The 26,234-nt window shown below is 38.2% G+C and overlaps 1 protein-coding gene across 1 annotated transcript in view; it reads right to left on the reverse strand.

The window, feature by feature from the left end:
* TGFB2 (transforming growth factor beta 2) overlaps nt 1-26,234 on the reverse strand; it is a 224,101-nt gene that overhangs the window by 17,086 nt on the left and 180,781 nt on the right. Inside the window, exons 3-6 of the mRNA XM_088454021.1 lie at nt 23,796-23,928; nt 23,514-23,624; nt 21,791-21,968; nt 5,876-6,029 (exon numbers count right to left, since the gene is read on the reverse strand). Coding sequence (XP_088310147.1) covers nt 5,876-6,029; nt 21,791-21,968; nt 23,514-23,624; nt 23,796-23,928 — 576 coding nt within the window. The remainder of the gene's footprint in view (nt 1-5,875; nt 6,030-21,790; nt 21,969-23,513; nt 23,625-23,795; nt 23,929-26,234) is intronic.

The following is a 26,234-nucleotide window of genomic DNA, read 5'->3' on the forward strand; positions in this document are numbered from 1 at the left end:
AGGTGAGTGTATCTTATTCTAGGTGAGTGTATCTTATTCCAGGTGAGTGTATCTTATTCTAGGTGAGTGTATCTTATTCTAGGTAAGTGTATCTTATTCCAGGTAAGTGTATCTTATTCTAGGTGAGTGTATCTTATTCTAGGTGAGTGTATCTGTATTTTATTCTAGGTGAGTGTATCTTATTCCAGGTGAGTGTATCTTATTTTAGGTAAGTGTATCTTATTCTAGGTGAGTGTATCTTATTCTAGGTAAGTGTATCTTATTCTAGGTGAGTGTATCTTATTCCAGGTGAGTGTATCTTATTCTAGGTGAGTGTATCTTATTCCAGGTGAGTGTATCTTATTCTAGGTGAGTGTATCTTATTCCAGGTGAGTGTATCTTATTCTAGGTGAGTGTATTTAATTCCAGGTGAGTCTATCTTATTCCAGGTGAGCCAGGTGAGTGTATCTTATTCTAGGTGAGTGTATCTTATTCCAGGTGAGTGTATCTTATTCTAAGTGAGTGTATCTTATTCCAGGTGAGTGTATCTTATTCCAGGTAAGTGTATCTTATTCCAGGTAAGTGTATCTTATTCCAGGTAAGTGTATCTTATTCCAGGTAATTGTATCTTATTCTAGGTAAGTGTATCTTATTCTAGGTGAGTGTATCTGTATCTTATTCTAGGTAAGTGTATCTTATTCTAGGTGAGTGTATCTTATTCCAGGTAAGTGTATCTTATTCTAGGTGAGTGTATCTGTATCTTATTCTAGGTAAGTGTATGTTATTCTAGGTAAGTGTATCTGTATCTTATTCTAGGTGAGTGTATCTGTATTTTATTCTAGGTAAGTGTATCTTATTCTAGGTGAGTGTATCTGTATCTTATTCTAGGTAAGTGTATCTTATTCTAGGTAAGTGTATCTGTATCTTATTCTAGGTGAGTGTATCTGTATTTTATTCTAGGTGAGAGTATCTGTATTTTATTCTAGGTAAGTGTATCTTATTCTAGGTAAGTGTATCTTATTCTAGGTGAGTGTATCTGTATTTTATTCTAGGTAAGTGTATCTTATTCCAGGTGAGTGTATCTTATTCGAGGTGAGTGTATCTTATTCTAGGTGAGTGTATCTTATTCCAGGTGAGTGTATCTTATTCTAGGTGAGTGTATCTTATTCTAGGTAAGTGTATCTTATTCCAGGTAAGTGTATCTTATTCCAGGTAAGTGTATCTTATTCTAGGTGAGTGTATCTGTATTTTATTCTAGGTGAGTGTATCTTATTCCAGGTGAGTGTATCTTAGTCTAGGTGAGTGTATCTTATTCCAGGTGAGTGTATCTTAGTCTAGGTGAGTGTATCTTATTCCAGGTGAGTGTATCTTATTCCAGGTGAGTGTATCTTATTCTAGGTGAGTGTATCTTATTCTAGGTGAGTGTATCTTATTCCAGGTAAGTGTATCTTGTTCCAGGTGAGTGTATCTTATTTTAGGTAAGTGTATCTTATTCTAGGTGAGTGTATCTTATTCTAGGTAAGTGTATCTTATTCCAGGTGAGTGTATCTTATTCCAGGTGAGTGTATCTTATTCTAGGTGAGTGTATCTTATTCCAGGTGAGTGTATCTTATTCTAGGTGAGTGTATCTTATTCCAGGTAAGTGTATCTTATTCTAGGTAAGTGTATCTTATTCTAGGTGAGTGTATCTGTATCTTATTCTAGGTAAGTGTATCTTATTCTAGGTGAGTGTATCTTATTCCAGGTAAGTGTATCTTATTCTAGGTGAGTGTATCTGTATCTTATTCTAGGTAAGTGTATGTTATTCTAGGTAAGTGTATCTGTATCTTATTCTAGGTGAGTGTATCTGTATTTTATTCTAGGTAAGTGTATCTTATTCTAGGTGAGTGTATCTTATTCTAGGTGAGTGTATCTGTATCTTATTCTAGGTAAGTGTATCTTATTCTAGGTAAGTGTATCTGTATCTTATTCTAGGTGAGTGTATCTGTATTTTATTCTAGGTGAGTGTATCTTATTCTAGGTGAGAGTATCTGTATTTTATTCTAGGTAAGTGTATCTTATTCTAGGTAAGTGTATCTTATTCTAGGTGAGTGTATCTGTATTTTATTCTAGGTAAGTGTATCTTATTCCAGGTGAGTGTATCTTATTCCAGGTGAGTGTATCTTATTCTAGGTGAGTGTATCTTATTCCAGGTGAGTGTATCTTATTCTAGGTGAGTGTATCTTATTCTAGGTAAGTGTATCTTATTCCAGGTAAGTGTATCTTATTCTAGGTGAGTGTATCTTATTCTAGGTGAGTGTATGTGTATTTTATTCTAGGTGAGTGTATCTTATTCCAGGTGAGTGTATCTTATTTTAGGTAAGTGTATCTTATTCTAGGTGAGTGTATCTTATTCTAGGTAAGTGTATCTTATTCTAGGTGAGTGTATCTTATTCCAGGTGAGTGTATCTTATTCTAGGTGAGTGTATCTTATTCCAGGTGAGTGTATCTTATTCTAGGTGAGTGTATCTTATTCCAGGTGAGTGTATCTTATTCTAGGTGAGTGTATTTAATTCCAGGTGAGTCTATCTTATTCCAGGTGAGCCAGGTGAGTGTATCTTATTCTAGGTGAGTGTATCTTATTCCAGGTGAGTGTATCTTATTCTAAGTGAGTGTATCTTATTCCAGGTGAGTGTATCTTATTCCAGGTAAGTGTATCTTATTCCAGGTAAGTGTATCTTATTCCAGGTAATTGTATCTTATTCTAGGTAAGTGTATCTTATTCTAGGTGAGTGTATCTGTATCTTATTCTAGGTAAGTGTATCTTATTCTAGGTGAGTGTATCTTATTCCAGGTAAGTGTATCTTATTCTAGGTGAGTGTATCTGTATCTTATTCTAGGTAAGTGTATGTTATTCTAGGTAAGTGTATCTGTATCTTATTCTAGGTGAGTGTATCTGTATTTTATTCTAGGTAAGTGTATCTTATTCTAGGTGAGTGTATCTGTATCTTATTCTAGGTAAGTGTATCTTATTCTAGGTAAGTGTATCTGTATCTTATTCTAGGTGAGTGTATCTGTATTTTATTCTAGGTGAGAGTATCTGTATTTTATTCTAGGTAAGTGTATCTTATTCTAGGTAAGTGTATCTTATTCTAGGTGAGTGTATCTGTATTTTATTCTAGGTAAGTGTATCTTATTCCAGGTGAGTGTATCTTATTCGAGGTGAGTGTATCTTATTCTAGGTGAGTGTATCTTATTCCAGGTGAGTGTATCTTATTCTAGGTGAGTGTATCTTATTCTAGGTAAGTGTATCTTATTCCAGGTAAGTGTATCTTATTCTAGGTGAGTGTATCTGTATTTTATTCTAGGTGAGTGTATCTTATTCCAGGTGAGTGTATCTTAGTCTAGGTGAGTGTATCTTATTCCAGGTGAGTGTATCTTAGTCTAGGTGAGTGTATCTTATTCCAGGTGAGTGTATCTTATTCCAGGTGAGTGTATCTTATTCTAGGTGAGTGTATCTTATTCCAGGTAAGTGTATCTTGTTCCAGGTGAGTGTATCTTATTTTAGGTAAGTGTATCTTATTCTAGGTGAGTGTATCTTATTCTAGGTAAGTGTATCTTATTCCAGGTGAGTGTATCTTATTCCAGGTGAGTGTATCTTATTCTAGGTGAGTGTATCTTATTCCAGGTGAGTGTATCTTATTCTAGGTGAGTGTATTTAATTCCAGGTGAGTCTATCTTATTCCAGGTGAGCCAGGTGAGTGTATCTTATTCTAGGTGAGTGTATCTTATTCCAGGTGAGTGTATCTTATTCTAGGTGAGTGTATCTTATTCCAGGTGAGTGTATCTTATTCCAGGTAAGTGTATCTTATTCCAGGTAAGTGTATCTTATTCCAGGTGAGTGTATCTTATTCCAGGTAAGTGTATCTTATTCTAGGTAAGTGTATCTTATTCTAGGTGAGTGTATCTTATTCCAGGTGAGTGTATCTTATTCCAGGTAAGTGTATCTTATTCTAGGTAAGTGTACCTTATTCTAGGTGAGTGTATCTTCCTACTTTACACATGAGATGCAGTTTCGCTGCTATATTAGAGAAGTTTGTGGCGTTTTATAGATGACTAATAACAAATGTATAATTTGCAAACACTGACCAAGCGACATACTGTACGCATAAACCAGAGGCTTATTCTATTGGTGCTGACCTGTACATGCCTCAGCCTATGGGTATAAACACGTCATTACATCGTGCTGGGCAGCGTCATGGAAACACGTCATTACATCGTGCTGGGCAGCGCCATGGAAACACGTCATTACATCGTGCTGGGCAGCGCCATGGAAACACGTCATTACATCGTGCTGGGCAGCGCCATGGAAACACGTCATTACACAGTGTTGGGCAGCGCCATGGAAACACGTCATTACATCGTGCTGGGCAGCGTCATGGAAACACGTCATTACATCGTGCTGGGCAGCGTCATGGAAACACGTCATTACATCGTGCTGGGCAGCGCCATGGAAACACGTCATTACATCGTGCTGGACAGCGTCATGGAAACACGTCATTACATCGTGCTGGGCAGCGCCATGGAAACACGTCATTACATCGTGCTGGGCAGCGCCATGGAAACACGTCATTACATCGTGCTGGGCAGCGCCATGGAAACACGTCATTACATCGTGCTGGGCAGCGCCATGGAAACACGTCATTACATCGTGCTGGGCAGCGCCATGGAAACACGTCATTACATCGTGCTGGGCAGCGCCATGGAAACATGTCATTACACAGTGTTGGGCAGCGCCATGGAAACACGTCATTACATCGTGCTGGGCAGCGCCATGGAAACACGTCATTACACAGTGTTGGGCAGCGCCATGGAAACACGTCATTACATCGTGCTGGGCAGCGCCATGGAAACACGTCATTACACAGTGTTGGGCCTGATTAAGCAGCGATCACACATGCAGCGACGTACGCAGATTGAGCGATTTTTAGCCCTTGCGCATGTGTACAAGCTGCACTGCGATTCTGCATGCAGAGAGGAATCCATGGCAGAGTGAGTGACAGGCTGTCAGCGTTTGGGGGTGGTGACGGGGAGGGGTCGGAATAACGCAGTTGTGCCTGTGAGTTTGAACGCTGTTCATAGGTGTGCATAAATCAGCCGATGACATGCGCAGCTTGTGTACTCACTACGTGTGACGAGACTTGCAGTTTCTGCGGCAGGTCAGACCTACTGTAAATGTGCATGATGGGCCGATGTGCGTCGATGGTATCGATGTTTACACAGGACTGCGAGGTTGAACGGATATGAGAAGGTAGCAGTGGGCGTCTCTACGCTGGCTGAGCTGTGGCAGGCATTAGCATAATTTTGCAGCTGCGTTGCGTGCGATTTTGCAGCTGCGATTGCGATCCGTATTGAATGAGGCCCAATTTCCTCTGCATCTCCCACCTGGACGTTCCCCACCAGCATCACTAACACATCGCCTGTACACCTACAACACGTCACAGCTTCCCCAGGGCCTCATTACCAGGAGTAACATACACCCTCCAACCGCGCCACTCAACGAAGTTTGAAAGGACAACAAATGTAATGGCGTAACACCAGCGTCGCAGAATATACTTTGTCCTCAGGGCAGTGCCGTGACAGGGCCCTGTGCGCCCATATGCCAGCACATGTCGCCAGCAGGAAGTACAGCACTTCCCGGAGTGTCCGGCGTCCCAGGGCTGTATACTTACCTGTGGCCATGGCTGTATTATACACCTGTCAGTATATGAACATACTCAGCGCTCTATAACATGCGGAGGGTGCGACGGCTCTGACCAGCGCTCTGCACCCAGACATCCGACACCGATACAAGGTTACTAGAGTAGTTGTGTCATACTCAGACATGAGAAAGGTTCTTTGCCAAATGTATACTCACCCGAGTGTGCTGAGTGTCAGAGCTCCATAAATAGGGGCACGCGCCAGCACAGAAGTTTGCGTTATAACCCTTAGGTTCATGTATCCACCTCCATCCAAGGTCCCTCTTGAAGTCAATGTACAATGGACGTAAACAGCAATTGTCCTGGACGTTCCTATCAAACAAAATAATATTTCACTAAGGACACTAGAAGTACAGACCCCGTTATAAGGACACTAGAAGTACAGACCCCGTTATAAGGACACTAGAAGTACAGACCCCGTTATAAGGACACTAGAAGTACAGACCCCGGTATAAGAACACTAGAAGTACAGACCCCGTTATAAGGACACTAGAAGTACAGACCCCGGTATAAGGACACTAGAAGTACAGACCCTGGTATAAGGACACTAGAAGTACAGACCCCGGTATAAGGACACTAGAAGTACAGACCCCGGTATAAGGACACTAGAAGTACAGACCCCGGTATAAGGACACAAGAAGTACAGACCCCGGTATAAGGACACTAGAAGTACAGACACAGTATAAGGACACTAGAAGTACAGACAGCAGTATAAGGACACTAGAAGTACAGACAGCGGTATAAGGACACTAGAAGTACAGACACCGGTATAAGGACACTAGAAGTACAGACACAGTATAAGGACACTAGAAGTACAGACACAGTATAAGGACACTAGAAGTACAGACCCCGGTATAAGGACACTAGAAGTACAGACCCCGGTATAAGGACACTAGAAGTACAGACCCAGTATAAGGACACTAGAAGTACAGACCCAGTATAAGGACACTAGAAGTACAGACCCCGGTATAAGGACACTAGAAGTACAGACCCCGGTATAAGGACACTAGAAGTACAGACCCCGGTATAAGGACACTAGAAGTACAGACAGCGGTATAAGGACACTAGAAGTACAGACCCCGGTATAAGGACACTAGAAGTACAGACCCCGGTATAAGGACACTAGAAGTACAGACACCAGTATAAGGACACTAGAAGTACAGACACCGGTATAAGGACACTAGAAGTACAGACACAGTATAAGGACACTAGAAGTACAGACCCCGGTATAAGGACACTAGAAGTACAGACCCCGGTATAAGGACACTAGAAGTACAGACCCCGGTATAAGGACACTAGAAGTACAGACCCCGGTATAAGGACACTAGAAGTACAGACAGCGGTATAAGGACACTAGAAGTACAGACAGCGGTATAAGGACACTAGAAGTACAGACAGCGGTATAAGGACACTAGAAGTACAGACAGCGGTATAAGGACACTAGAAGTACAGACAGCGGTATAAGGACACTAGAAGTACAGACCCCGGTATAAGGACACTAGAAGTACAGACAGCGGTATAAGGACACTGGAAGTACAGACCTCGGTATAAGGACACTAGAAGTACAGACCCCGGTATAAGGAGACTAGAAGTACAGACACCGGTATAAGGAGACTAGAAGTACAGACACAGTATAAGGACACTAGAAGTACAGACACAGTATAAGGACACTAGAAGTACAGACCCCGGCATAAGGACACTAGAAGTACAGACCCCGGTATAAGGACACTAGAAGTACAGACCCCGGTATAAGGACACTAGAAGTACAGACCCCGGTATAAGAACACTAGAAGTACAGACCCCGGTATAAGGACACTAGAAGTACAGACAGCGGTATAAGGACACTAGAAGTACAAACAGCGGTATAAGGACACTAGAAGTACAGACCCCGGTATAAGGACACTAGAAGTACAGACACCAATATAAGGACACTAGAAGTACAGACACCGGTATAAGGACACTAGAAGTACAGACACAGTATAAGGACACTAGAAGTACAGACCCCGGTATAAGGACACTAGAAGTACAGACACAGTATAAGGACACTAGAAGTACAGACCCCGGTATAAGGACACTAGAAGTACAGACCCAGTATAAGGACACTAGAAGTACAGACCCCGGTATAAGGACACTAGAAGTACAGACCCCGGTATAAGGACACTAGAAGTACAGACACCAGTATAAGGACACTAGAAGTACAGACCCCGGTATAAGGACACTAGAAGTACAGACCCCGGTATAAGGACACTAGAAGTACAGACACCAGTATAAGGACACTAGAAGTACAGACCCCGGTATAAGGACACTAGAAGTACAGACAGCAGTATAAGGACACTAGAAGTACAGACCCCGGTATAAGGACACTAGAAGTACAGACCCCGGTATAAGGACACTAGAAGTACAGACACCAGTATAAGGACACTAGAAGTACAGACACCAGTATAAGGACACTAGAAGTACAGACACCAGTATAAGGACACTAGAAGTACAGACACCAGTATAAGGACACTAGAAGTACAGACCCCGGTATAAGGACACTAGAAGTACAGACAGCGGTATAAGGACACTAGAAGTACAGACCCCGGTATAAGGACACTAGAAGTACAGACAGCAGTATAAGGACACTAGAAGTACAGACCCCGGTATAAGGACACTAGAAGTACAGACCCCGGTATAAGGACACTAGAAGTACAGACACCAGTATAAGGACACTAGAAGTACAGACCCCGGTATAAGGACACTAGAAGTACAGACACCAGTATAAGGACACTAGAAGTACAGACAGCGGTATAAGGACACTAGAAGTACAGACAGCGGTATAAGGACACTAGAAGTACAGACCCCGGTATAAGGACACTAGAAGTACAGACAGCAGTATAAGGACACATTGTATTGTTATTTGAAATTACTAATTTAATCAAAAATAATTTTGTTAGGTTATAATCTTATTCCATTTTGCTATGAACACCAACCTTCTTTTCTTTCTGCCCGATATAAATTGCCCATACCTTATATACTTTTATTTAGAGCTTTCTCATATCTATCTATCCATCGCATATCAATCTAACATCCATTTATCTATCTAATCTCACATCTATCTATCTATCTATCTATCTATGTATCTCATCTATCTATCTAACATCTATTTATCTATCTTATCTCACATCTATCTATATATTTATCTCATATCTAACATCTATCTATCTCTCTATCATATCTATCTAACATCTATCTATCTATCTCTCTCTCATATCTATCTAACATCTATCTATCTATTTATCTCATATCTAACATCTATCTATCTCTCTATCATATCTATCTAACATCTATCTATCTCATATCTATCTATCCCATATCTATCTATCTCACATATATTTATCTATCTCATATCTATCTATCTATCATCTATCCCATATCTATCTATTTATATAACTATCTATCTCATATCTATCTATCTCACATCTATTTATCTATCTCATATCTATCTATCTATCTATCTATCTATCTATCTATCATCTATCCCATATCTATCTATTTATATAGCTATCTATCTCATATCTATCTATCTAACATCTATTTATCTATCTCATATCTATCTATCTAATCTCACATCTATTTATCTATCTATCTCATATCTAACTATCTCATATCTATCTATCTATCTATCTATCTCATATTTATATATCTATCTCACATCTATCTACATATCTAATATCTTTCTATTTCACATCTATTTATCTATCTCACATCTATCCATCTATCTAATCTCACATCTTTCTATCTCTCATATCTATCTATCTATCTATCTATCTATCTATCTCTCTCACATCTATCTATCTATCTCATTTCTGTCTATCTAACATCTATTTATCTATCTGTCTAATCTCCCATCTATTTATCTATCCCTCATATCTATCTATCTATCTCTCTATCTCATATATATATATATATATATATATATATATATCATATCTATCTAATATATTTATCTATCTAATCTCACATCTATTAATCTCACATTTATCTATCTCAAATCTATCTAAAATCTATATCTATCTATTATGATTATGTATCTTTGTACCTGTACTTGATTAGGTGTATATGTACCTGATTATGTATCTATGTACCTGTACCTGATTAGCTGTATATGTACCTGATTAGGTGTATATGTACCTGATTATGTATCTATGTACCTGTACCTGATTAGGTGTATATGTACCTGATTATATATCTATATACCTGATTAGGTGTATATGTACCTGATTATGTATCTATGTACCTGTACCTGATTAGCTGTATATGTACCTGATTAGGTGTATATGTACCTGATTATGTATCTATGTACCTGTACCTGATTAGGTGTATATGTACCTGATTATGTATCTATGTACCTGATTAGGTGTATATGTACCTGATTATGTATCTATGTACCTGTACCTGATTAGGTGTATATGTACCTGATTATGTGTATATGTACGTGATTAGGTGTATATGTACCTGATTATGTATCTATGAACCTGTACCTGATTAGCTGTATATGTACCTGATTATGTATCTATGTACCTGTACCTGATTAGCTGTATATGTACCTGATTATGTATCTATGTACCTGATTAGGTGTATATGTACCTGATTATGTATCTATGTACCTGTACCTGATTAGGTGTATATGTACCTGATTATGTGTATATGTACGTGATTAGGTGTATATGTACCTGATTATGTATCTATGAACCTGTACCTAATTAGGTGAATATGTACCTGATTATGTATCTATGTACCTGTACCTGATTAGGTGTATATGTACCTGATTATGTGTATATGTACCTGTACCTGATGAAAGGTATATGTACCTGATTATGTATCTGTGTACCTGTACCTGATTAGGTATATAATATATACCTGATTATGTATCTATGTACCTACCTGATTAGGTGTATATGTACCTGATTATGTATCTATGTACCTGTACCTGATTAGATGTATATGTACCTTAGTATGCATATATGAACCTGTACCTGATTAGGTGTATATGTACCTGATTATGTATCTATGTATCTGTACCTGATTAGATGTATATGTACCTTAGTATGCATATATGAACCTGTACCTGATTAGGTGTATATGTACCTGATTATGTATCTATGTACCTGTACCTGATTAGGTGTATATGTACCTGATTATGTATCTATATACCTGATTAGGTGTATATGTACCTGATAATGTATCTATGTACCTGTACCTGATTAGGTGTATATGTACCTGATTAGGTGTATATGTACCTGTCCCTGATTATGTATCTTTGTACCTGATTAGGTGTATATGTACCTGATTATGTATCTATGTACCTGTACCTGATTAGGTGTGTATGTAACTGATAATATATCTATGTACCTGTACCTGATTAGGTGTATATGTACCTGATTATGTGTCTATGTACCTGTACCTGATTAGGTGTATATGTACCTGATTAGGTGTATATGTACCTGATTATGTATCTATATACCTGATTAGGTGTATATGTACCTGATTATGTATCTATGTACCTGTACCTGATTAGGTGTGTATGTACCTGATTATGTATCTATGTACCTGATTAGGTGTATATGTACCTGATTATGTATCTATATACCTGATTAGGTGTATATGTACCTGATTAGGTGTATCTGTACCTGATTATGTATCTATGTACCTGTACCTGATTTGGTGTATATGTACCTGATTATGTATCTATGTACCTGTACCTGATTAGGTGTATATGTACCTGATTATGTATCTATGTACCTGTACCTGATTAGGTGTGTATGTACCTGATTATGTATCTATGTACCTGATTAGGTGTATATGTACCTGATTATGTATCTATGTACCTGATTAGGTGTATATGTACCTGATTATGTATCTATGTACCTGATTAGGTGTATATGTACCTGATTATGTATCTATGTACCTGTACCTGATTAGGTGTATATGTACCTGATTATGTATCTATGTACCTGTACCTGATTAGGTGTATATGTACCTGATTATGTATCTATATACCTGATTAGGTGTATATGTACCTTGTTATGTATTTATGTATCTGTACCTGATTAGGTGTATATGTACCTTGTTATGTATTTATGTACCTGTACCTGATTAGGTGTATATGTACCTTGTTATGTATCTATGTACCTGTACCTGATTAGGTGTATATGTACCTTGTTATGTATTTATGTACCTGTACCTGATTAGGTGTATATGTACCTTGTTATGTATTTATGTACCTGTACCTGATTAGGTGTATATGTACCTTGTTATGTATTTATGTACCTGTACCTGATTAGGTGTATATGTACCTGATTATGTATCTATGTATCTGTACCTGATTAGGTGTATATGTACCTGATTAGGTGTATATGTACCTGATTATGTATCTATGTATCTGTACCTGATTAGGTGTGTATGTACCTGATTATGTATCTATGTGCCTGATTAGGTGTATATGTACCTGATTATGTATCTATGTACCTGATTAGGTGTATATGTACCTGATTATGTATCTATGTACCTGATTAGGTGTATATGTACCTGATTATGTATCTATGTACCTGTACCTGATTAGGTGTATATGTACCTGATTAGGTGTATATGTACCTGATTATGTATCTATGTACCTGTACCTGATTAGGTGTGTATGTACCTGATTATGTATCTATGTACCTGTACCTGATTAGGTGTGTATGTACCTGATTATGTATCTATGTACCTGATTAGGTGTATATGTACCTGATTATGTATCTATATACCTGATTAGGTGTATATGTACCTGATTATGTATCTATGTATCTGTACCTGATTAGGTGTATATGTACCTGATTAGGTGTATATGTACCTGATTATGTATCTATGTACCTGTACCTGATTAGGTGTATATGTACCTGATTATGTATCTATATACCTGATTAGGTGTATATGTACCTGATTATGTATCTATGTACCTGTACCTGATTAGGTGTGTATGTACCTGATTATGTATCTATATACCTGATTAGGTGTATATGTACCTGATTAGGTGTATATGTACCTGATTATGTATCTATGTATCTGTACCTGATTAGGTGTATATGTACCTGATTATGTATCTATGTACCTGATTAGGTGTATATGTACCTGATTATGTATCTATGTACCTGATTAGGTGTATCTGTACCTGATTATGTATCTATGTACCTGTACCTGATTAGGTGTATCTGTACCTGATTATGTATCTATGTACCTGTACCTGATTAGGTGTGTATGTACCTGATTATGTATATATGTACCTGATTAGGTGTATATGTACCTGATTATGTATCTATGTACCTGATTAGGTGTATATGTACCTGATTATGTATCTATGTACCTGATTAGGTGTATATGTACCTGATTATGTATCTATGTACCTGTACCTGATTAGGTGTATATGTACCTGATTATGTATCTATGTATCTGTACCTGATTAGGTGTATATGTACCTGATTAGGTGTATATGTACCTGATTATGTATCTATGTATCTGTACCTGATTAGGTGTGTATGTACCTGATTATGTATCTATGTGCCTGATTAGGTGTATATGTACCTGATTATGTATCTATGTACCTGATTAGGTGTATATGTACCTGATTATGTATCTATGTACCTGATTAGGTGTATATGTACCTGATTATGTATCTATGTACCTGTACCTGATTAGGTGTATATGTACCTGATTAGGTGTATATGTACCTGATTATGTATCTATGTACCTGTACCTGATTAGGTGTGTATGTACCTGATTATGTATCTATGTACCTGTACCTGATTAGGTGTGTATGTACCTGATTATGTATCTATGTACCTGATTAGGTGTATATGTACCTGATTATGTATCTATATACCTGATTAGGTGTATATGTACCTGATTATGTATCTATGTACCTGATTAGGTGTATATGTACCTGATTATGTATCTATGTATCTGTACCTGATTAGGTGTATATGTACCTGATTAGGTGTATATGTACCTGATTATGTATCTATGTACCTGTACCTGATTAGGTGTATATGTACCTGATTATGTATCTATATACCTGATTAGGTGTATATGTACCTGATTATGTATCTATGTACCTGTACCTGATTAGGTGTGTATGTACCTGATTATGTATCTATATACCTGATTAGGTGTATATGTACCTGATTAGGTGTATATGTACCTGATTATGTATCTATGTATCTGTACCTGATTAGGTGTGTATGTACCTGATTATGTATCTATGTGCCTGATTAGGTGTATATGTACCTGATTATGTATCTATGTACCTGATTAGGTGTATATGTACCTGATTATGTATCTATGTACCTGATTAGGTGTATATGTACCTGATTATGTATCTATGTACCTGTACCTGATTAGGTGTATATGTACCTGATTAGGTGTATATGTACCTGATTATGTATCTATGTACCTGTACCTGATTAGGTGTGTATGTACCTGATTATGTATCTATGTACCTGTACCTGATTAGGTGTGTATGTACCTGATTATGTATCTATGTACCTGATTAGGTGTATATGTACCTGATTATGTATCTATATACCTGATTAGGTGTATATGTACCTGATTATGTATCTATGTACCTGATTAGGTGTATATGTACCTGATTATGTATCTATGTATCTGTACCTGATTAGGTGTATATGTACCTGATTAGGTGTATATGTACCTGATTATGTATCTATGTACCTGTACCTGATTAGGTGTATATGTACCTGATTATGTATCTATATACCTGATTAGGTGTATATGTACCTGATTATGTATCTATGTACCTGTACCTGATTAGGTGTGTATGTACCTGATTATGTATCTATATACCTGATTAGGTGTATATGTACCTGATTAGGTGTATATGTACCTGATTATGTATCTATGTATCTGTACCTGATTAGGTGTATATGTACCTGATTATGTATCTATGTACCTGTACCTGATTAGGTGTATCTGTACCTGATTATGTATCTATGTACCTGTACCTGATTTTGTGTATATGTACCTGATTATGTATCTATGTACCTGTACCTGATTAGGTGTATATGTACCTGATTATGTATCTATGTACCTGTACCTGATTAGGTGTGTATGTACCTGATTATGTATCTATGTACCTGATTAGGTGTATATGTACCTGATTATGTATCTATGTACCTGATTAGGTGTATATGTACCTGATTATGTATCTATGTACCTGATTAGGTGTATATGTACCTGATTATGTATCTATGTACCTGTACCTGATTAGGTGTATATGTACCTGATTATGTATCTATATACCTGATTAGGTGTATATGTACCTTGTTATGTATTTATGTATCTGTACCTGATTAGGTGTATATGTACCTTGTTATGTATTTATGTACCTGTACCTGATTAGGTGTATATGTACCTTGTTATGTATTTATGTACCTGTACCTGATTAGGTGTATATGTACCTTGTTATGTATTTATGTACCTGTACCTGATTAGGTGTATATGTACCTGATTATGTATCTATGTACCTGTACCTGATTAGGTGTATATGTACCTGATTATGTATCTATGTATCTGTACCTGATTAGGTGTGTATGTACCTGATTATGTATCTATATACCTGATTAGGTGTATATGTACCTGATTATGTATCTATATACCTGTACCTGATTAGGTGTATATGTACCTGATTATGTATCTATATACCTGTACCTGATTAGGTGTATATGTACCTGATTATGTATCTATGTACCTGATTAGGTGTATATGTACCTTGTTATGTATCTATGTATCTGTACCTGATTAGGTGTATATGTACCTTGTTATGTATATATGTATCTGTACCTGATTAGGTGTATATGTACCTTGTTATGTATCTATGTACCTGTACCTGATTAGGTGTATATGTACCTTGTTATGTATCTATGTATCTGTACCTGATTAGGTGTATATGTACCTGATTATGTATCTATGTACCTGTACCTGATTAGGTGTATATGTACCTGATTATGTATCTATGTATCTGTACCTGATTAGGTGTATATGTACCTTGTTATGTATTTATGTACCTGTACCTGATTAGGTGTATATGTACCTTGTTATGTATCTGTGTACCTGATTAGGTGTATATGTACCTTGTTATGTATCTATGTACCTGATTAGGTGTATATGTACCTGATTATGTATCTATGTACCTGTACCTGATTAGGTGTATATGTACCTTGTTATGTATTTATGTACCTGTACCTGATTAGGTGTATATGTACCTGATTATGTATCTGTGTACCTGTACCTGATTAGGTGTATATGTACCTTGTTATGTATTTATGTACCTGTACCTGATTAGGTGTATATGTACCTGATTATGTATCTATGTGCCTGATTAGGTGTATATGTACCTGATTATGTATCTATGTACCTGATTAGGTGTATATGTACCTGATTATGTATCTATGTGCCTGATTAGGTGTATATGTACCTGATTATGTATCTATGTACCTGATTAGGTGTATATGTACCTGATTATGTATCTATGTACCTGATTAGGTGTATATGTACCTTGTTATGTATTTATGTACCTGTACCTGATTAGGTGTATATGTACCTTGTTATGTATTTATGTACCTGTACCTGATTAGGTGTATATGTACCTTGTTATGTATTTATGTACCTGTACCTGATTAGGTGTATATGTACCTGATTATGTATCTATGTACCTGATTAGGTGTATATGTACCTGATTATGTATCTATGTGCCTGATTAGGTGTATATGTACCTGATTATGTATCTATGTACCAGATTAGGTGTATATGTACCTGATTATGTATCTATGTACCTGATTAGGTGTATATGTACCTGATTATGTATTTATGTACCTGTACCTGATTAGGTGTGTATGTACCTGATTATGTATCTATATACCTGATTAGGTGCATATGTACCTTGTTATGTATCTATGTACCTGTACCTGATTAGGTGTATATGTACCTGATTATGTATCTGTGTACCTGTACCTGATTAGGTGTATATGTACCTTGTTATGTATTTATGTACCTGTACCTGATATAGGTGTATATGTACCTGATTATGTATCTATGTGCCTGATTAGGTGTATATGTACCTGATTATGTATCTATGTACCTGATTAGGTGTATATGTACCTGATTATGTATCTATGTGCCTGATTAGGTGTATATGTACCTGATTATGTATCTATGTACCTGATTAGGTGTATATGTACCTGATTATGTATCTATGTACCTGATTAGGTGTATATGTACCTTGTTATGTATTTATGTACCTGTACCTGATTAGGTGTATATGTACCTTGTTATGTATTTATGTACCTGTACCTGATTAGGTGTATATGTACCTTGTTATGTATTTATGTACCTGTACCTGATTAGGTGTATATGTACCTTGTTATGTATTTATGTACCTGTACCTGATTAGGTGTATATGTACCTGATTATGTATCTATGTACCTGATTAGGTGTATATGTACCTGATTATGTATCTATGTGCCTGTACCTGATTAGGTGTATATGTACCTGATTATGTATCTATGTACCTGATTAGGTGTATATGTACCTGATTATGTATCTATGTACCTGTACCTGATTAGGTGTATATGTACCTGATTAGGTGTATATGTACCTGATTATGTATCTATGTACCTGTACCTGATTAGGTGTGTATGTACCTGATTATGTATCTATGTACCTGATTAGGTGTGTATGTACCTGATTATGTATCTATGTACCTGATTAGGTGTATATGTACCTGATTATGTATCTATATACCTGATTAGGTGTATATGTACCTGATTATGTATCTATGTACCTGATTAGGTGTATATGTACCTGATTATGTATCTATGTATCTGTACCTGATTAGGTGTATATGTACCTGATTAGGTGTATATGTACCTGATTATGTATCTATGTACCTGTACCTGATTAGGTGTATATGTACCTGATTATGTATCTATATACCTGATTAGGTGTATATGTACCTGATTATGTATCTATGTACCTGTACCTGATTAGGTGTGTATGTACCTGATTATGTATCTATGTACCTGATTAGGTGTATATGTACCTGATTATGTATCTATATACCTGATTAGGTGTATATGTACCTGATTAGGTGTATATGTACCTGATTATGTATCTATGTATCTGTACCTGATTAGGTGTATATGTACCTGATTATGTATCTATGTACCTGTACCTGATTAGGTGTGTATGTACCTGATTATGTATCTATGTACCTGTACCTGATTAGGTGTGTATGTACCTGATTATGTATCTATGTACCTGTACCTGATTAGGTGTGTATGTACCTGATTATGTATCTATGTACCTGATTAGGTGTATATGTACCTGATTATGTATCTATATACCTGATTAGGTGTATATGTACCTGATTATGTATCTATGTACCTGATTAGGTGTATATGTACCTGATTATGTATCTATGTATCTGTACCTGATTAGGTGTATATGTACCTGATTAGGTGTATATGTACCTGATTATGTATCTATGTACCTGTACCTGATTAGGTGTATATGTACCTGATTATGTATCTATATACCTGATTAGGTGTATATGTACCTGATTATGTATCTATGTATCTGTACCTGATTAGGTGTATATGTACCTGATTATGTATCTATGTACCTGTACCTGATTAGGTGTATATGTACCTGATTATGTATCTATATACCTGATTAGGTGTATATGTACCTGATTATGTATCTATATACCTGATTAGGTGTATATGTACCTGATTATGTATCTATGTACCTGTACCTGATTAGGTGTATATGTACCTGATTATGTATCTATGTACCTGTACCTGATTAGGTGTATATGTACCTGATTATGTATCTATATACCTGATTAGGTGTATATGTACCTGGTTATGTATCTATATACCTGATTAGGTGTATATGTACCTGATTATGTATCTATGTATCTGTACCTGATTAGGTGTATATGTACCTGATTATGTATCTATGTACCTGTACCTGATTAGGTGTATATGTACCTGATTATGTATCTATATACCTGATTAGGTGTATATGTACCTGATTATGTATCTATATACCTGATTAGGTGTATATGTAGCTGATTATGTATCTATGTACCTGTACCTGATTAGGTGTATATGTACCTGATTATGTATCTATGTACCTGTACCTGATTAGGTGTATATGTACCTGATTATGTATCTATGTACCTGTACCTGATTAGGTGTATATGTACCTGATTATGTATCTATATACCTGATTAGGTGTATATGTACCTGGTTATGTATCTATGTACCTGTACCTGATTAGGTGTATATGTACCTTGTTATGTATTTATGTACCTGTACCTGATTAGGTGTATATGTACCTGATTAGGTGTATATGTACCTTGTTATGTATCTATGTACCTGTACCTGATTAGGTGTATATGTACCTGATTATATATCTGTGTACCTGTACCTGATTAGGTGTATATGTACCTTGTTATGTATTTATGTACCTGTACCTGATTAGGTGTATATGTACCTTGTTATGTATTTATGTACCTGTACCTGATTAGGTGTATATGTACCTGATTATGTATCTATGTACCTGATTAGGTGTATATGTACCTGATTATGTATCTATGTGCCTGATTAGGTGTATATGTACCTGATTATGTATCTATGTACCTGATTAGGTGTATATGTACCTGATTATGTATCTATGTGCCTGATTAGGTGTATATGTACCTGATTATGTATCTATGTACCTGATTAGGTGTATATGTACCTGATTATGTATCTATATACCTGATTAGGTGTATATGTACCTGATTATGTATCTATGTATCTGTACCTGATTAGGTGTATATGTACCTGATTATGTATCTATATACCTGATTAGGTGTATATGTACCTGATTATGTATCTATATACCTGATTAGGTGTATATGTACCTGATTATGTATCTATGTACCTGTACCTGATTAGGTGTATATGTACCTGATTATGTATCTATATACCTGATTAGGTGTATATGTACCTGGTTATGTATCTATATACCTGATTAGGTGTATATGTACCTGATTATGTATCTATGTATCTGTACCTGATTAGGTGTATATGTACCTGATTATGTATCTATGTACCTGTACCTGATTAGGTGTATATGTACCTGATTATGTATCTATATACCTGATTAGGTGTATATGTACCTGATTATGTATCTATATACCTGATTAGGTGTATATGTACCTGATTATGTATCTATGTACCTGTACCTGATTAGGTGTATATGTACCTGATTATGTATCTATGTACCTGTACCTGATTAGGTGTATATGTACCTGATTATGTATCTATGTACCTGTACCTGATTAGGTGTATATGTACCTGATTATGTATCTATATACCTGATTAGGTGTATATGTACCTGGTTATGTATCTATGTACCTGTACCTGATTAGGTGTATATGTACCTGATTATGTATCTATGTATCTGTACCTGATTAGGTGTATATGTACCTTGTTATGTATCTATGTACCTGTACCTGATTAGGTGTATATGTACCTGATTATGTATCTATGTACCTGTACCTGATTAGGTGTATATGTACCTGATTATGTATCTTTGTACCTGTACCTGATTAGGTGTATATGTACCTTGTTATGTATTTATGTACCTGTACCTGATTAGGTGTATATGTACCTGTACCTGATTAGGTGTATATGTACCTTGTTATGTATCTATGTACCTGATTAGGTGTATATGTACCTGATTATGTATCTATGTACCTGTACCTGATTAGGTGTATATGTACCTTGTTATGTATCTATGTATCTGTACCTGATTAGGTGTATATGTACCTGATTATGTATCTATGTACCTGTACCTGATTAGGTGTATATGTACCTTGTTATGTATTTATGTATCTGTACCTGATTAGGTGTATATGTACCTGATTATGTATCTATGTACCTGTACCTGATTAGGTGTATATGTACCTGATTATGTATCTGTGTACCTGTACCTGATTAGGTGTATATGTACCTGATTATGTATCTATATACCTGATTAGGTGTATATGTACCTGATTATGTGTATATGTACCTGTACCTGATTAGGTGTATATGTACCTGATTATGTATCTATATACCTGATTAGGTGTATATGTACCTGATTATGTGTATATGTACCTGTACCTGATTAGGTGTATATGTACCTGATTATGTATCTATGTATCTGTACCTGATTAGGTGTATATGTACCTTGTTATGTATTTATGTACCTGTACCTGATTAGGTGTATATGTACCTTGTTATGTATTTATGTATCTGTACCTGATTAGGTGTATATGTACCTGGTTATGTATCTATATACCTGTACCTGATTAGGTGTATATGTACCTGATTATGTATCTATGTACCTGATTAGGTGTATATGTACCTGTACCTGATTAGGTGTATATGTACCTTGTTATGTATTTATGTACCTGTACCTGATTAGGTGTATATGTACCTGGTTATGTATCTATATACCTGTACCTGATTAGGTGTATATGTACCTGGTTATGTATCTATGTACCTGATTAGGTGTATATGTACCTGATTATGTATCTATGTACCTGTACCTGATTAGGTGTATATGTACCTGATTATGTGTATATGTACGTGATTAGGTGTATATGTACCTGATTATGTATCTATGTACCTGATTAGGTGTATATGTACCTTGTTATGTATCTGTACCTGATTAGGTGTATATGTACCTGATTATGTATCTATGTATCTGTACCTGATTAGGTGTATATGTACCTGTACCTGATTAGGTGTATATGTACCTGATTAGGTGTATATGTACCTGATTATGTATCTATGTACCTGATTAGGTGTATATGTACCTTGTTATGTATCTGTACCTGATTAGGTGTATATGTACCTGATTATGTATCTATGTACCTGTACCTGGTTATGTATTTATGTACCTGATTAGGTGTATATGTACCTGGTTATGTATTTATGTACCTGAAACAATAAGCAGCATCTAACGCCCGTTTCTTCCGCCGGTTGGGTTGCTGGGATTCCTGCCGGTACGATGGCAGCAGCATCAGGAGGAGATGGGGCGTATGGCTGTTATGCTTCTTCTGACCAGGCTTTAATGTTTTGGGGTCCACCATGGAATATGAGAAGGGGTCATCAATACCTTTTAAGAGACATAAAACATAGTTTCATAACACAAATATACAAAACACTTTTTGTATCTATAAATCTATAAAATGTCTGCGATAATTTTTCTACAAACATGTTATAATTATTTATCATAATGACAAAGGAACTGGACAAAGTGGGAATTGGTCCGTTAAGCCTGAACGTTCTACTTATCACAGGTTTACACCTAGGACACAGCTGTGATTACCCCATGCATGTTTACATGGGACCAACGTGTTATAGGCATTACCTCATGCTGGTACATCCGCCTGCAGAGCTCACCATTTGTACAGCTCCGTTACTGGATTCTTCTTCCCAGAATCCCTATGTCTGTGCCCTGAGTGCGCCGGTCAGGCTGGGTACACACCTGTACCACTCCACTTTCAGTAATACAAAATGTGCTAACACTGCACCTATGCCTTCCTCCACCACTGTAAGACTGTGCCCCCATGTTCTTCATCATGACTTATTTTGGACAAAAAAACTTCTGGTAAACCTTGTGGGAACACGTTATGTACTTCAGCGATCACTTCCCGTATCCCGCTGTTCTTTCTCCTGAGCTGAACACATTAGCTGTCTTGTATAGCTTTCCTTGGAAGTTTTCTGTTTTATCAAAATATTTCTGAAGATGCCGTTTCCAAAATATAACTAAGTGCTCCAAGGACATAAAGTACAACGTTACCAAATTGGTGGCATTTGTACAGCTGTATTGTAGGTTCTCTACACCTGTATCACATGTATTGTATGTTCCCTACACCTGTATCACATGTATTGTAGGTTCCCTACACCTGTATCACATGTACTGTAGGTTCCCTACACCTGTATCACATGTACTGTAGGTTCCCTACACCTGTATCACATGTATTGTATGTTCCCTACACCTGTATCACATGTATTGTATGTTCTCTACACCTGTATCACATGTACTGTAGGTTCTCTACACCTGTATCACATGTACTGTAGGTTCCCTACACCTGTATCACATGTATTGTAGGTTCCCTACACCTGTATCACATGTATTGTAGGTTCCCTACACCTGTATCACATGTATTGTAGGTTCCCTGCACCTGTACTGTAGGTTCCCTGCACCTGTACTGTAGGTTCCCTGCACCTGTACTGTAGGTTCCCTGCACCTGTACTGTAGGTTCCCTGCACCTGTACTGTAGGTTCCCTGCACATGTACAGTAGGTTCCCTGCACATGTACTGTAGGATCTCTGCACCTGTATTGTAGGGCCTGTACACTTGTACACATGTATTGTAGGTTCCCTGCACCTGTATTGTATGATCCCTGCACCTGTATTGTAGGCCTGTACACTTGTACAGAACTCTATCTATATCTGCCCAGTCTCTGTATGTTGTGTCTCTGCTTCTAAGGTCTTCACTCTCTTCTGCTGTTTGATTTATTTTTGTGCTTCTCACTAACACGGGAATGTGATGGAATTTCTGAGCGCTAACCCCCATAATATACCCCCCCTCCCCCCCCCCCCATATAGGGTTGCAGAGCACTAACGGGAAGCCCGGCCCATCAGCGTACCGTACCTGCAAACCTGGTCTCTAGTTCCTCACTTTTGTTGGGGATGATATAGTTATTTGAAGGTATGAAGGTGCAGCACGGGCAATGTAAACTTATCTTAAATCCAAGATTTCGATCTGCAAGAGAAAAGAATCACAGTTATAAATATAAAACTCCCATAACTTATACAGGAATTTACTAACAATTAATATTTGGATTCCCATAATAAGAGAATATTTCTCATCGTGCAGAAGATTCTGTTGTACAGAAGGGAATTCGCGGTCGCTGCAGAGCTGTGATAACCTTACCTCTGTGGCGCAGCCATTCCTTGATAGGTTCCGTGACATCAAACGACAACCACTCTCCCTCGGCTCTCGTCTTCACAACTTTACTGTCTATGTAGCGCTGCATCGGTGATGTTAGATCTTTGGATTTAAGGATCTGTAGTAACAGAGACCCAAACATGTCACAAACAGTTTTTCATTGGTTGCGGAATGAGACACAAGCGTGGCACACGCATGTTAGCAGTGGCGGTTCTTGGGGCGGGCTGCTCGCCCGTTGCACCGCCATCTTACCCTACAGCAGCTGCCACTTGCTCCCTCCCACCTTTCTCCCAAAATGCCGATGCGGCACCTCAGAGGCATTCTGGCATTTGCAGCCAGATTCAAGCCCAGTAAGATTTGGGAGGGGTGTATCCAATCTGACATCTAAATTGCTGTGTAAGAATAATGGCGTCCAGCATTTGTGGGCTTCTTGCATAGTAATGAATGTATGTGCCCCCACAGCAATGCGGCATGGATTGTCCAGGTGCATAGTAATGAATGTATGTGCCCCCCTGCAGTGCGGCATGGATTGTCCAGGTGCATAGTAATGAATGTACAGTATGTGCCCCCCCTGCAATGCGGCATGGATTGTCCAGGTGCATAGTAATGAATGTATGTGCCCCCCTGCAGTGCGGCATGGATTGTCCAGGTGCATAGTAATGAATGTATGTGCCCCCTGCAACGCGGCATGGTTTGTCCAGGTGCACAGTAATGAATGTATGTGCCCCCTGAAGTGCGGCATGGATTATCCAGGTGCACAGTAATGAATGTATGTGCCCCCTGCAGTGCGGCATGGATTGTCCAGGTGCATAATAATGAATGTATGTGCCCCCCCTGAAATGCGGCATGTATTATACAGGTGCATAGTAATGAATGTATGTGCCCCCCTGCAATGCGGCATTGATTGTCCAGGTGCATAGTAATGAATGTATGTGCCCCCTGCAATGCGGCATGTATTGTCCAGGTGCATAGTAATGAATGTATGTGCCCCCCTGCAGTGCGGCATGGATTGTCCAGGTGCATAGTAATGAATGTATGTGCCCCCTGCAGTGCGGCATGGATTGTCCAGGTGCATAGTAATAAATGTATGTGCCCCCTTGCAGTTCGGCATTGTTTGTCCAGGTGCATAATAATGAATGTATGTGCCCCTTTGCAGTGCGGCATTGTTTGTCCAGGTGCATAGTAATGAATGTATGTGCCCCCCTGCAGTGCGGCATGGATTATCCAGGTGCACAGTCATGAATGTATGTGCCCCCTGCAGTGCGGCATGTATAATCCAGGTGCATAGTAATGAAGGTATGTGCCCCCCTGCAGTGCGGCATGGATTGTCCAGGTGCATAATAATGAATGTATGTGCCCCCTGCAGTGCGGCATGGTTTGTCCAGGTGCATAGTAATGAATGTATGTGACCCCCTGCAGTGCAGTATGGATAATCCAGGTGCATAATAATGAATGTATGTGCCCCCCTGCAGTGCGGCATGGATTGTCCAGGTGCATAGTAATGAATGTATGTGCCCCCCTGCAGTGCGGCATGTATAATCCAGGTGCATAGTAATGAAGGTATGTGCCCCCCTGCAGTGCGGCATGGATTGTCCAGGTGCATAATAATGAATGTATGTGCCCCCTGCAGTGCGGCATGGTTTGTCCAGGTGCATAGTAATGAATGTATGTGCCCCCCTGCAGTGCGGCATGGTTTGTCCAGGTGCATAGTAATGAATGTATGTGACCCCCTGCAGTGCAGTATGGATAATCCAGGTGCATAATAATGAATGTATGTGCCCCCCTGCAGTGCGGCATGGATTGTCCAGGTGCATAGTAATGAATGTATGTGCCCCCCTGCAGTGCGGCATGGTTTGTCCAGGTGAATAATAATGAATGTATGTGCCCCCCTGCAGTGCGGCATGGATTGTCCTGGTGCATAATATTGAATGTATGTGCCCCCCCTGCAGTGCGGCATGGATTGTCCAGGTGCATAGTAATGAATGTATGTACCCCCCTGCAGTGCGGCATGGATTGTCCAGGTGCATAGTAATGAATGTATGTGCCCCCCCAGCAATGCGGCATGGATTGTCCAGGTGCATAGTAATGAATGTATGTGCCCCCCCTGCAGTGCGGCATGGATTGTCCAGGTGCATAGTAATGAATGTATGTGCCCCCCCAGCAATGCGGCGTGGATTGTCCAGGTGCATAGTAATGAATGTATGTGCCCCTCTGCAGTGCGGCATGGATTGTCCATGTGCAGAGTAATGAATGTATGTGCCCCCAGCAGTGCGTCATGGATTATCCAGGTGCATAGTAATGAATGTATGTGCCCCCTGCAGTGCGGATTGGATTGTCCAGATGCACAGTAATGAACGTATGTGCCCCCTGCAACGCGGCATGGTTTGTCCAGGTGCACAGTAATGAATGTATGTGCCCCCAGCA

Source organism: Taudactylus pleione, unplaced genomic scaffold (genome assembly GCF_031769625.1).
Source record: "Taudactylus pleione unplaced genomic scaffold, aTauple2 ptg000608l, whole genome shotgun sequence".
Taxonomy (NCBI): domain Eukaryota; kingdom Metazoa; phylum Chordata; class Amphibia; order Anura; family Myobatrachidae; genus Taudactylus; species Taudactylus pleione.